The sequence below is a fragment of the Boleophthalmus pectinirostris genome, unplaced genomic scaffold, assembly GCF_026225935.1.
Source record: "Boleophthalmus pectinirostris isolate CB_2022bp ecotype Guang Dong unplaced genomic scaffold, ASM2622593v1 HiC_scaffold_5, whole genome shotgun sequence".
NCBI classification, from domain to species: Eukaryota; Metazoa; Chordata; class Actinopteri; order Gobiiformes; family Gobiidae; genus Boleophthalmus; species Boleophthalmus pectinirostris.
This window is the reverse complement of record NW_026571404.1, coordinates 30,088,992-30,101,593: the sequence shown is the minus strand read 5'-3', so window position 1 is coordinate 30,101,593 and position 12,602 is coordinate 30,088,992. Positions and strand designations below refer to the sequence as shown.

At 36.2% G+C, this 12,602-nt stretch overlaps 2 protein-coding genes across 4 annotated transcripts; both read right to left on the bottom strand.

Moving 5' to 3' along the window:
• Positions 1 to 225: 225 nt before the first annotated feature.
• On the bottom strand, positions 226 to 4,990 carry vdac2 (voltage-dependent anion channel 2). Its single transcript, XM_020939630.2, has 9 exons — positions 4,833 to 4,990; positions 4,106 to 4,177; positions 3,983 to 4,032; positions 3,590 to 3,742; positions 3,448 to 3,500; positions 2,601 to 2,828; positions 1,991 to 2,141; positions 1,854 to 1,911; positions 226 to 1,031 (listed from the first exon to the last, which is right to left on the bottom strand). The coding sequence occupies exons 2-9, from the start codon at positions 4,170 to 4,172 to the stop codon at positions 940 to 942; spliced, it is 852 nt and encodes a 283-aa protein (XP_020795289.1). The 5' UTR covers positions 4,173 to 4,177; positions 4,833 to 4,990; the 3' UTR covers positions 226 to 939.
• Positions 4,991 to 6,768: 1,778 nt separating this feature from the next.
• Positions 6,769 to 12,242, bottom strand: LOC110173616 (polymeric immunoglobulin receptor-like). 3 transcript variants are annotated; one of them, XM_055162395.1, is made up of 9 exons: positions 11,861 to 12,242; positions 9,944 to 10,264; positions 9,171 to 9,467; positions 9,035 to 9,065; positions 8,318 to 8,415; positions 8,206 to 8,243; positions 8,002 to 8,055; positions 7,315 to 7,389; positions 6,769 to 7,236 (listed from the first exon to the last, which is right to left on the bottom strand). In XM_055162395.1, exons 1-9 carry the CDS (start codon positions 11,904 to 11,906, stop codon positions 7,186 to 7,188), a joined length of 1,011 nt encoding a protein of 336 aa, XP_055018370.1. In that variant the 5' UTR covers positions 11,907 to 12,242; the 3' UTR covers positions 6,769 to 7,185. The 3 variants fall into 3 exon arrangements, with proteins under 3 accessions (XP_055018370.1, XP_020795301.2, XP_020795302.2); XM_020939642.2 differs by having other exon boundaries at positions 9,035 to 9,098; positions 11,861 to 12,155; XM_020939643.2 differs by lacking the exon at positions 8,002 to 8,055 and having other exon boundaries at positions 9,035 to 9,098; positions 11,861 to 12,221.
• Between the last annotated feature and the right edge of the window lie 360 nt (positions 12,243 to 12,602).

Genomic DNA, 12,602 nt, shown 5'->3' with positions numbered 1-12,602 from the left:
TTATAAGATTCGAGTAAAAATAAGTAAAAATTATGTAAAATCATTTATTCAGGTGCAAATGTTGGATGTGTTACATTACACTGGATGCAAATAGTCCACATTCAATAGAATGAAAAATAATTTTGGTACATATGCTAGCTGTAGTTATTATGGCACACACCAGGTAAGATAGAACTAATCTTTGAATCCATCGCATGAATACTTGATAATAATACCATTACTCAATTATTTATTTTCAAGACTTTATTGAAACCTTATACATAAGGACCTCCAAGACATTGATGTGGGTGTGACTGCACCCAGTACAGAAACTTAGAAGCAGCCTTTGTCTCCCTTTACAAACATTTGGCATTGTTGTGTACAATGACTTATTCCCACTGGGTGAAAGAATAGTTCTGCTTGGCCAGCCAAGATTTCGCCCTGACCTTCTGAGTAAGCTTAAAGCCAAACCTCGAAACTATCTAGTTTGAGGAAAGAGGCCAGAGTGGAGCAGAGCGTGCCCCTGTGGCTGATTCAAACAGAACACTACAGAGCTTTAGTGTACACAAAGACAAGGGCAAAGTAATAACATACTGGAGTAATGCTGTGGACAAGACACAGGAATATCAGATGTCACGGTTGCAGACAACAGACTGTAAGAAATAAAATGGAGTGGTTGAAAATACCAATAAACGAGACAACAGCACTGATGACAGGGAAACTTATGTATTGAGTTTATGGCAGTGCTGGACACACACAGTGGCGTGATTCATAAATAATATCAACAGTTGATCTAAAAAGGTAAAAACAGGGGTACAGAGACCAAAATAAGTGTAAATCGTACAGATGATTGGAGCTATAGCCTTGAACCCTCCTCCTGCTCAATCTCTTGCTGGTTGAAGTTGGACATACTTAAGGCCAGATTCTGATATTCCTTAGTCCCTTTCAGCATGTGACAGTTTAGGCCTCCAGCTCCAGGCCCAGCCCCAGTTTGTGTCCTCCAGCGTTGATGTTCTTTCCATCCACGAGGGCTGACAGGGTGAGCTTCACACCTATAAACACAAAACCATGTTGAGAACGGCAAGTTTACACATTCCCGTTTTTCACAGTAAACCTTGCTGTTAAATTGCTTTGTAGGAACAGCAAGAGAAGAGTTTGGACTACTGATCTCAGCTGAAAATAATGTACATTTCTCACTCTTTAAACTAGATATTGGGTGCAGTGTGAGCCACAAATATTACCACTGATGCCACTTAATCTCAAATGGAAATGCAATCAGGCTCTCTATATAGTATTTGAGTCCAATTTGGTCCTATATTACGCAAAACTGACTCTTGTGAGCTTTTAGTCATGTTATAATATTGTTTCCTCAAAACTATACTTGGAGTTGTTTTGTTTCATTCACACATGTTTAGAGTAATCCTGCACCATTAGTATGTCTACATCTCCAAAGCTCAAAATGCTCTGTTCCACCTTGTGATGTCATGAAGCAAAATTTTAATTAACAGCTACCTTCTACTGTATGTTTTATAAATCATTTGAATAATCTCTACAGAACAAAGTGGAATATTTCCTGTAATACCACATGACATCAAAAAAGGTGGAACAGAGTGTTTTCAGTTTAAGAGAAGAACCAAGCCTAAATATGCAGGGTGTTTGTCTTTAACATGTGTGAATGAAACAACAAATGTGGGTAGGTTTGTGATGAGGAAACATTATAACAGATCAGAAAACAGTTTAATATAATCTTTAAAGCACGTTTTGGTATTGGCAGTGCACTTTTTGAGGTCTATCAAACCACAAAAAGTACTTACAGATCATGTGCAAAAAAACTTAGAAGGTAGTATTAATAAATCAGTGTTATTGTTACATACCTGGTCTAAGAGACTGAGTGTAGCCAACACCAACCAGGCTATTGTTGTTCACTTTAGCCTGAAATGAAACAAAATAAAATTGTTAAATTCTTGTACTTTCACACATCAAATCAAAAACAGTGTCTCTCTTTTCTTACATTGATAGAGGCATCCTTGTCCAACTGGTATTTAGCTGCAATACCAAAGCGTGTGCTGTTGCTTCCAGCGGTCCATGACAGGCTAACTGCTGTCTCCAGAGTATCGTTAACCTTCTGGTAGATTGAGCCACCAAACTCTGCTCCATCATTGCTGTATACACAGGAAAATAATATGGTTTCACAAATTTCACTTAAAAAGGTGCACCATGTAATGTTTTGGTTGGGGGTCCGTCACCTGCCGTTTCTATGGACATGCCATTGCACTGTCTGGAATGTTCCACAGTATGACATTAAACAGCTTTGCCTTACATTTATTAATTTACAGGTAGTTTTATAGCTCAAAAACTGCTAGAAAAACAGGCATTCTGACTGTGAGAGGAGTTGCAGATCTAACATGTAACTTGGTCTGGTTTAGTCTCCATGATAATTGAAAGATGCCATAAATGTCATACTGTGAAACATTCCAGACAAACAGACAAAGTAATAACATCTCCATGAAGAAAAGCATTTGACAGACCCCGCACCACAAAACAATGCAAAAAAACAAAAAAACAAAAAAAAACACAAATACAAATACATGCATGACAATATAAACCAATGGTGAACTTACACATTGGTGTGCAGCTGGAAGTCCCCTGTCTTGTAACCAATGGCGAAGTTGTTCTGGCTCATTCTGGACTTAGCGGTATCGAAGGTCATCTGGTAACCAGCTAACCAGCCCTCATAACCGACGACAGCGGCGCCGTGGATGGTGGGACCGGCGAAGTCAAAGTCTACGTCACAGCCCAGGTTCACATACTCGCGCTTGTATGCGGTCTTCACTTTGCCACTCTTTTTGCTGTGAAGAACATAGACTGTAAATAAATGGATTTAGCTAACCTCGTTGCAAAATAGGAAATGAACATGGGGGCGCTTCTGGTTCCATCGACTTTGGCTCCTATTGACTTTACATTGAAAAATTGTCACCTCTCTCTGGACAACTTCTGCTGTGAGCCTCGTCATTTTGGTATTTAAATGTTCATATTAACCCACCACATGATCTTGATATTTTTAATTTGCCATTTTGTTTGTAAGTAAATTCCTATTCCTAATATGGAACTGGTTCCAAATTCACTCCTATAACCGCTCGCATCATCAGCTTCATTTGACTGCAGACAAACGCTATGGGTGATGTCACTCTCCCTTAGTCCACTTCTTCACAGTGTATGGTGAAGAAATAGCAGAGAAAATGTACTTAAATAAAAAGCAACCATTTACTCTTATGAAATTGGAATTATATGAGCCAAAGTCAAGACAAGGAGACTAGTTCCATATTGGGACTGCATCACATGGCCAGGAGCATGTGCAACAGAGATCATGTTACAAGTATTACTCAGACAGAAGAGCACAAGATGGGTAGTTCAGTATGCAGGCTGAAAATACAGATCCCATAGTCACGATTTAACACAGACACTTACCCGGTGTTTGGTGAAAAGGTAGTGTCAAAAGTCAACTTCAGTCCCTTAGCAATCTGTCACAAAAAGCAAAAATGTATACTGTAAATTTGAACTACATTATGTTGGCATACAACCATATTTAAAACTGAATTGGGGCACTTACCTGATCTTCAATCGTGATTTCTGTCCCTAAAGTGTTGTCAGTGTTCCATTTCTCAGTGAAGGTCAAACCATATTCTGCCCTCTTGTATTTTGTTTCCAGGGTGCCAGCCACTTTGCTGGTATCAGTGTTAGAGGAACCAGATGTTTTGAATTCCTATAAGAGAGTTTTGAAGAGGGACAGACAATCTTAAATGTTTTTGCCATGACATAGTAAAATATATTAGACAAAGCAGAACATGGAGAGGTTAAGCTGTCCACCATAGCTATGTGAGAATGAGTTTAATGAGACAAATATAAGCCAAGGTAAGAAGTCAACGACAGAATCATTGAAATATTTAAATACCATTATAAACAATATTAAGACAATTGAACAATAAAAACAAAATCACTTTACCACTCCACTTGCTGACTTGGTCTTGACATCAAGTTTCACCAAGCCAAAGCCTAGAAGACAACAGAGTCTTTACACGAGGTTCAAAGATCATGCCATATATGAACACATCAGTGTGCAGTGTACCATAGCCTTTGTTGAAGATGTCCTTGGCAGCCTTGCCCAGGTCAGCATATGCAGGAGGCACTGCCATTGTGTCTGAAACAGCCATAACAAGCGTTACAATAAGGTTTTACACTGTACAGAGCAACTACAGCAAATAAGCACAGTCAAGTCAAAATAGTCTGGAAAGAGAGGCCTCTTAAACTTAAATACACCACAGTTAAATCCAAAGCACATTGACACTCGTGCTATTGCAATATTCTCCAGTGAAGTGTTTCCGGGTGTCCGGCTCTTCTGTCAGGAGAAAGGACAGTGACAGAGGAGCCATGTTGGCGCAGCTCCGTAAGCAGTGCCCTGGCAGTTATTAACCCGTTTCTCCACATGAGGTGCCTGGTAAAACCAGGCGTGGCAGGACACACGTCTGTCTTCATTACTCAAATGTGTTCATTACCAATCCAATTGAACAGCTACAAGAAACATACCAATGTCAACTACGGGTTAGACAGCGCACAGCCACACGGTCAAAAAGGCCAAGAAAAGACAATCTAATTAACTACTGCTTTAAGACAATTGTAGACGCTCATGTGTCCAGTTATTCGATATTTGCACATGTGACAGAGTGCATGCTAAGTTGAGCTGGCTAAGCTAACATGCTAAAGTGCATGGTACCGGCGCCGGTAGCGCACACGGACGGGTGGCCTGGTTTATAAAGTACACTCACAGACATAAGGTTTAAACTGGAGCTTCTTACCAGTTGAAAATGGAGGTAAGTGCGTACGAAAGTGACTTTATTACAGATCTTCCTCACACCGCACGGTAGAGGTAGGCGTCACCGGTTGGAGGGCGAGCTGAAGGAGACTGCGCTGCAACGCTCTCACTGCTATCACATCCAGTGAAGGGCCCCGGCTGGCCCACAGGCTGGCCACGGGGAAGCCTGAGCACAAAGCTTTAAAGACATACGATCATAATATTTCATGGAGCATTCGTTCCATTTGGTCAAGGCATAGGATAAAGCCAAGACCACTTTCCCCGTCATCATGTTCTATTTGACTCTCGTATTTGGTTGGTCCAGGTCAGTAGAACACTTAAGGTAGGCTTAATTATAATCAGTGTTGGGAAGGTTACTTTTAAAATGTAATCCCCTACAGATTACAGATTACATACCCCAAAATGTAGTTTGTAACGTAATCCATTAAATCACTTAAAGTGAGTAACGTAATCTGATTACTTTGGATTACTTGATATTGTCATGTTTTTTTTAAACGACATGAATGTAGCAACCACATCCTGAAAATTCTTGTTTGTTGTCTTCAAATGTCTGAGCCCAAGTCTCCATGAATAAGCAACTGTTTGCTGTAGAGAAACAAAGACCATGAGATCTTAATATAAGAGGTTTTGTCTGTTAAAAGACAGTAACAAGATCAGACTTTCCTTCACCAGATTAAAAAATATTATTGATAGAGAAATTATTTTTTATATGAGATCACCTTAAATTATGTCAACCTACTGTTAGGTGTCATGTTGTTTAGTTCTGGTTTAGTCCTGATTTTAGACCTGGTTTAGTCCTGATTTTTAGACCTGGTTTACTCTTGATTTTAGACCTGGTTTAGACCAGGTCTAGACCAGGTCTTTAGTTCTGGTTTAGTCGTGGTTTAGTCCTAGTTTAAACCTGGTTCAGTCCTGCTTTAGTCCTGGTTTAGTCCTGGTTTAGTCCTGGATTAGTCCTGGTTTAGTCCTGGATTAGTCCTGGTTTAGTCCTGGTGTTAGTTCTGGTTTAGAGGCGCACAGGAGGAAGCGCGGTTTACGCGAGAAAACACAGTCCACACGCGGCGCACGAGACGGCGGTGTCCGCGCTGTAACTACGGAAGGAGACGTGGTCCGCGGGTTGTCAGGTTGATGACGATGATGAAGGTGTGTGTTTTTGTGTGTTTGTGTGTGTTTGTGTGCACGTCCACTCATGTGGCAGGTCATTATATGACAGTAGAGCAGATATTATGAGTCTATGCAGGTTGTTTTCACCAGCGCCAGTAGCTCCTGTTTCACATTTAAGTTGTAGGCGATTTTATATTAGTTTTTTTTATATATATATCTCACATCGGGAGAAGAATTTCCAAGACACAAATGCGTTTTTACCAATGCACTGCTGCTTCCACTGTGTGACTGACACCGCCAACTTTAACATGACGTTTACATCGCTATTTATTGCGCGCGTTCTGTTTGGGTTTCCGGCAATGAGTGGAATTACCGAAATAAAAAAATAAATAAATGGGATGTAGCACAAAATGTGAAAACAGGAAAATACCGCCTTGTAATCCACTTATTTCAGCAAAGTAACTGTAATCCAATTACCACTTATTGAAACAGTAACTGTAACGGAATACAGTTACTCATAATTTGTACTCTGATTACGTAACGGCGGTACATGTAATCCGTTACTCCCCAACACTGATTATAATACAGCCTAGTAAAATATCTGCACAGGCTGAAAAGACAGGCCTTTCCTGTTGAAAGCATAGACTGTATAAAGAATATATGTATATTTATGTATATTTATATTTATATACATATTTATAAATATACAATCTGTGGCTGAAACCCAACCCCATCAGGAGTGGCATTGCTGATGCAAGACAAAACCAACACACAGATGCTCTAGAGGCCCCAGTTCTCATTGCAGGACACAGTGCCAGAGTATATCAATTTATTATACACAACACTGGAATTGCTTGCACAAGAGTCTGAGTGAGCAACAGGGCAAATATACACACAATGAATCACTAATACCATATTTATAAAATAAAGCAACACCTATATTAACCATAAACCGTATATATTGTTTTTTTTTTTTACAGTTTATGGTATTAACATACCCCACATGCAAAACCAAACCAATAGCCTACATTTAATATATATAAATTATAATGTAATATTTGCAAACCTTAAATAGCCTTAAACACTATAGAGCTTACAAATGTTAGCAGCTTTCCTTTCAGGATCATTGGGCCACATAAAAGTACCAGACAAGACATGACTAGTCTATTGATAAATATGCTGATAGTTTGTCACTGTTTGTGCTACAGATCAGAATCAGCAGGTTACAGTCATTATCGTTGAGCCAATGTGCTGTACAAGACATCCTCTTCTGTAACTGCAACCTGGGGAACAGAAGAACAAGTTGAGCAATTATGTTGTCATTTGACAAATTTTTTGGAAACTGAGTGACAAAAATGTACCTCTTTTGAACATTGCCGTTTCATGAAAGTCACACTGTTATACAATACTTCATCATCTTTGGCAGCATCTGTATTCTGTAAAAATGAACAAGCCCAGTAACTTAAGCTTTTATATTTGTAAGTAGTAATCAGTGTTGGAAGAATTACAAAATTTTGTCACTTAAGTAAAAGTACCAGAGCAGAAAAAAAAATTTAAATAAAAGTATAAGTAAAATAGACATAAGTAAAAGTACTGAAGTATCAGTTTAAAACTGTACTCAAAGAGTTAAAAGTAAAAGTATTTCATTCAGATTTTGAGATCTATCTTCAAATGTAGTGATATTGACTAAGATTTATGCTGAATTTTGTTCAGCAGAAAAAAACTGAAACAGTTTTTTTTATTCTAGCTGTTTTGTTTGTTTGTTGTTTTATTTGTGTTTGCTACGACTATGTTAAAAATAAAACCCTCAGACTTTTCAGCAGGTTTCAGACAATAATAAAAAATATTTCACTTTTCAGTTCTGTTCAAATATGTAGTGGAGTAGAAAGTAAAAAGTATACACTTTAACATGTACATAAGTAAAGTACAGATATCTTTTTTTTTTTTTTTTTTTTAAGTTTTTTGGGTTTTTTTTTTTGTACAGTACATCACTACTTTTACTTTGCTACATTCCACAACTGGTAGTTATATAATTTGTTATTACTAACCTGGTGTGATGCTTGCTTTGTTGTGACATTACTATATACAGGGTTATCTACACACTGCAGAGAAAGTAGCCAACACTATAATACCATATTACTAGCAAGTACATACCATCAAACACACAACACAGGAAAATATACAATAAAAGCTAAACTTTGAAAATGCGATCTGATTTTTCTTTAAAATTTAAATTTCCTATGGTCGATTACCTCTGGAGATGATGACGATTTGCCCTTAGTCTCTTTCACTATAAGTAAGAAAATGGTTTTGTAATTTAATCAACAGTGAACAAAATATGAGCTCTTTTAAGTACAAACTTACTTTTTCTCTTCAGTGTGCACCAGGCAACCAGTGATACTATTATAATAAGAATCAGCAAACCCAGTGCAATGGCAGCTGCTATAAGGGTATCAGACATACTATGAAGAAAAAATAAATAAAATCACCCTCTTATAAATATAAATTTAAAATATACACTATAGGTCAAGAGTTTGGACACACCTTCTCATTCAGTGTTGTTTTTCTTTATGTTCACTACTATGTAATGGGAAGAATACCTTAATAATGTATTTAGTTACAGTTTATTTTGTATATTCTGATACATGGTCCAATCAGTGTAATGTATTCTGAATCTAAATATTGTAAAGCAGAGTTATGCACATTGTAGTGTATATATAAGATGAAATATTAAAAACAGCTTTTTATTTGGTTCATTGTGTTCAGCATTTCCTATCAGTAATTCGAGAAGGAAAAACTACACATGCACACGGTATATGATCAATGTTTTCAAAATTTTTTCACTATTTATGTGCAGTTAGAAGCCTAAATTGTGTGATCAAGCACCATCATGTATTCCTTGATTTTTAAAAGTATACTATCTATCTAGCTAGCTTTCTATTCCACATGTGTTTATTGGTGTTGGTTTATTTATAGTTTTGGTGCCTTCACAGAATCCACAATGTAAAATTTCATGAAAATAAAGACGAAACATAAATGAAAAGATGTGTCCAAACTTTTGTAAACTTGGCATTGACTGACCTTATGCTTCCAGGTTCAGGAATAGATGTAACTGTTGACATTATTGTAGTAGTGGCAATTGTAGCTGATTAATAATGGAAAACATACACTTTACATGCATAGCAAAAAGTGCACTATAATTTTTGGCTGTACTTACTAGTGGTTGGCCTTATAGTTAGATCTAAAAACACAGGCATCTGCAGGTCTCCGAAGCCACACCAATACCAGCCAATGTCATCAGCCTTCAGTCCAGTCATGGTAACGGCAAACACCCCAGCGTCACGAGTGTCTATGCTTATCTGTGCCTTATTTAATATTCCAGATGTATGTATGCAACGACCACCAAATCTGCACCACGTTTTTTGATCAGAACCATTGCACTTGCATTGAATAGTTATTTGGTCATCGAAGTATCCTAAAACCCACTGAGAATCCACAGACAAGTTTGATTCAGCTACAAAAACAAATGAAACAAAAGAAAGAAAAAAATGGTCATGCATTAAAAAAGGATCAATAAGTCTTTTGAAATGGCTATGCAATATATACATTTGGGATGGGACAATAAATAGTAATATCATTTATTGTGATAAAAAGGGTAGACAATAATCGTTCATGGGACATTTTATATAATCGTGATAATTGCCAACAAAGATAAAGGCTATTATAGCGCCAAAATGTGTAAAAAACCTACTTATTCATCATAATCTCCGCTAGATCATGGTTATTTTCACTTATAACAAAAAACAATTACATTAAACCTGAAACATGGAACTTATTCATAACAATAAAATTATAATTATTCATATCAATAACATTTTAAACTGTCATCAACTATAATAATTACTGTGATATAATTGTGCCTAATACACACTGTACTAAATCACAAAACAAGAGTAAAATGTTTTCCCCATGACTATAAAAGCATCTTACCTTTTCTGGTGACTGACAGTCGAAAGGTCTTACCATCGTCTGTTCCTGCTTTTTCAATTATACACCAATAAACATCAGAATCATTCAGTTCTAGATTCTTAACAGTAAAGGTAACAATTCTTTGAACTTTGTCATCATAAATAGAATACTTTGTTGAATTTTTGTCCTTTGAACGGATTTTAGTTTTGCAGTTGTTCCAAGAAGCATCCCTGCACAAATATTTCACGTGATCTGTGTACGCTGCCTCATAATGACATGGGATGTGGACAGTGCCTTCAGCTTCTATCATTATATGACCAACTGTCTCTAAACTGTTGATGCCTGAAATGAAAGAACATACCATTGTCATTTTATATAGATTACATAGATTAGATAGATTAATCAAATAGATAGATAGACAATGATAGGAAGAATATTTTGAAGATGTATGTAGTTGCAGAATACTGAATAATGTCATTTGTATTGTATTATGATACATGGACAAATATTGGGATACTTTCACGCAGCGTTGCTGTAAAGGTCAAGTTAGCTCTTATATACATTAACACGCAGTTTATGGCATTTAATTGTAAGGTTGCGCTTTTATTTTGATGACTTCCGGTGTGAACGAAAGTGAAGGAAAAAACGTTAGCTTGTTATAAAGATACGACGCATAGTAAACATGGCAACGTTAATTGTGAAAATCAAAACAACGGAGAAAAGTTATATAAAACAAAGAAAAGATTGCTACAGTCGACAGGGGAACAAGGTTTGTTTGACTTGTTAATGTATATTTGAACTTCTTGTCACTTGTATCAAATTAATGTTAAATATGGATAACGGTTAAGCAATGTAATGAGCTAGTGATGCTGTAAACGTATGGTAATTGCTGTTATTTTGTTCTTGTCTAGCTCTTACGTTGGTTCTATAACACGGCAAGGAAAGATTAAAAGTCATTTAACCATCAGTTCTGGCCTTCTCAGTTCGACTGGATGCATTTAAATTATAGTGTAAAGATGCAGCATCGGATTAAAAACTGCACTGTGTTCTGCATTTCATGTCACTAATTAGAAAAGGAAAAATTCTGTTATTTATTTATTGGTACTGCCATGTATTTGTTTGATTTTATAGAAAAGCAACTGTATTTTAAATACCACCAAATGATAGAGTAACTGTACCAGAATACTGAGAATACTGACTATTTCATATTCTCAGTACATGTTTTCAGTTCCTTCCCAACACTGTACACAGATAAATAGAAGTTGAAATGTTCCACTCCTTAATTTGTTGATTGTCGTCACATTTTACATAAAACTATTTGCACACACATTACATATTCTTATTTCTTATGTTAACAGAATGCTTATTAAACAACATATATCTTAATCTCCTTTTTTTAAAAATATAATTCTCAGTTAACTTTTGTATATATACTGTGTGTATGTTTTCTTTTTGTTCATAGTCTTATACCATTATACCATCGTTATACCATAATCTTTAATCTCATCACTGTCCAATCCATATTTCCTCCATAAACTGTTACCTATCTGTTTTGACCATACTCCTTACAACTGTACAACTCACCCTTATGTAACGGATAACCATATGTCCTGTCAATCATCATATCATTATTACACTGTTTTCTTATGACCTCTTGTACAAAGCTGTGTATTTTATTTTGACTTGTATGTCTACATTTATATAATTATGCCTTATGTAACACCTCTCTCTTGCTATCTTTTTTGCTACTTATTTAGAATTTATTATTACCATTTATATTTTTTCCTCTTTGTTATTATAATATATTGTGATGTGTGAGTTACTGTGTCCAAATTTCCTTTGTGGAAACTGGCTCTTTTTTGTAAGACGTATAAACAGATAGACTGACAGCTAGACAGATAGCTAGATAGATAGACAGATATTTTATTTGTTACTCACCAGAGAGTCCAGCACAGATAAAAAAGAATGTTACAAAAGTAGCCATTGTGAAAAAGTGAAGTCCCAGAGAAAGTGCACCAGTTTAAGAGCAGGTTCAGTACTTCCGTTTTCTTCGTTTTTTTGTTTTTTTTTTTTTTTTTTTATTATTATTATTATTACCAAACGTTTTTAGCATAACAAATAAAAAACAAACATAACAGGTCCAGAACAAAATTAAATAAATGAAAGATGAGCATTAAACTCAGACAAACTTAAAACAACAATATAACTTCACTGCTCAGTGGTCTATATATAACTTAACAAGGTGGCTTTCAGACCAGATACGATTGTTTTTCAACTTCCTTTTTCTTTTTATGTCATAACAGATTAACAACTCAGACACTGACCAAAAATTGTTCTCTTTGTGGTGTTGTGAAATGCTGTGTTTTCCTTCTCTCATACAGAAAATATTCTGCTCCACCTTCTGGTGTCATGTGGTAATAAAGGAAATACTCCAGTGTGTTTTTAAACTTAATACACCTTCATTAGAATAATTTGGATGATTCCATCCCTGGAATTATCTATCTCTACTGAACAAAATAAAGGTACCTGTTAACTTGAAAACTACAATTTCATGACATCACAAGGTGAAACAGAGCATTTTGAGCTTTGGAAATGTAGAAAAACTAATAATAAAGAGCTGTTCAAACATGTGTGAATGAAGCAAAACACAACTCCATGTTTTTGAGGAGGTAACAACATG

What these genes read in the sequence shown, in the direction of transcription:
- LOC110173616 (XM_020939642.2), bottom strand. Translation starts at nt 11,906, where the DNA reads ATGGCTACTTTTGTAACATTCTTTTTTATCTGTGCTGGACTCTCTG. An exon ending in GTGCACACTGAAGAGAAAAA is followed by an intron (nt 8,244 to 8,317) that starts GTAAGTTTGTAC and finishes TCTTACTTATAG; the next exon opens with TGAAAGAGACTAAGGGCAAA. An exon ending in AACGGCAATGTTCAAAAGAG is followed by an intron (nt 7,237 to 7,314) that starts GTACATTTTTGT and finishes TCTGTTCCCCAG; the next exon opens with GTTGCAGTTACAGAAGAGGA.
- vdac2 (XM_020939630.2), bottom strand. Translation starts at nt 4,172, where the DNA reads ATGGCAGTGCCTCCTGCATATGCTGACCTGGGCAAGGCTGCCAAGGAC. An exon ending in CATCTTCAACAAAGGCTATG is followed by an intron (nt 4,033 to 4,105) that starts GTACACTGCACA and finishes GTTGTCTTCTAG; the next exon opens with GCTTTGGCTTGGTGAAACTT. An exon ending in AAATCACGATTGAAGATCAG is followed by an intron (nt 3,501 to 3,589) that starts GTAAGTGCCCCA and finishes TTTTTGTGACAG; the next exon opens with ATTGCTAAGGGACTGAAGTT.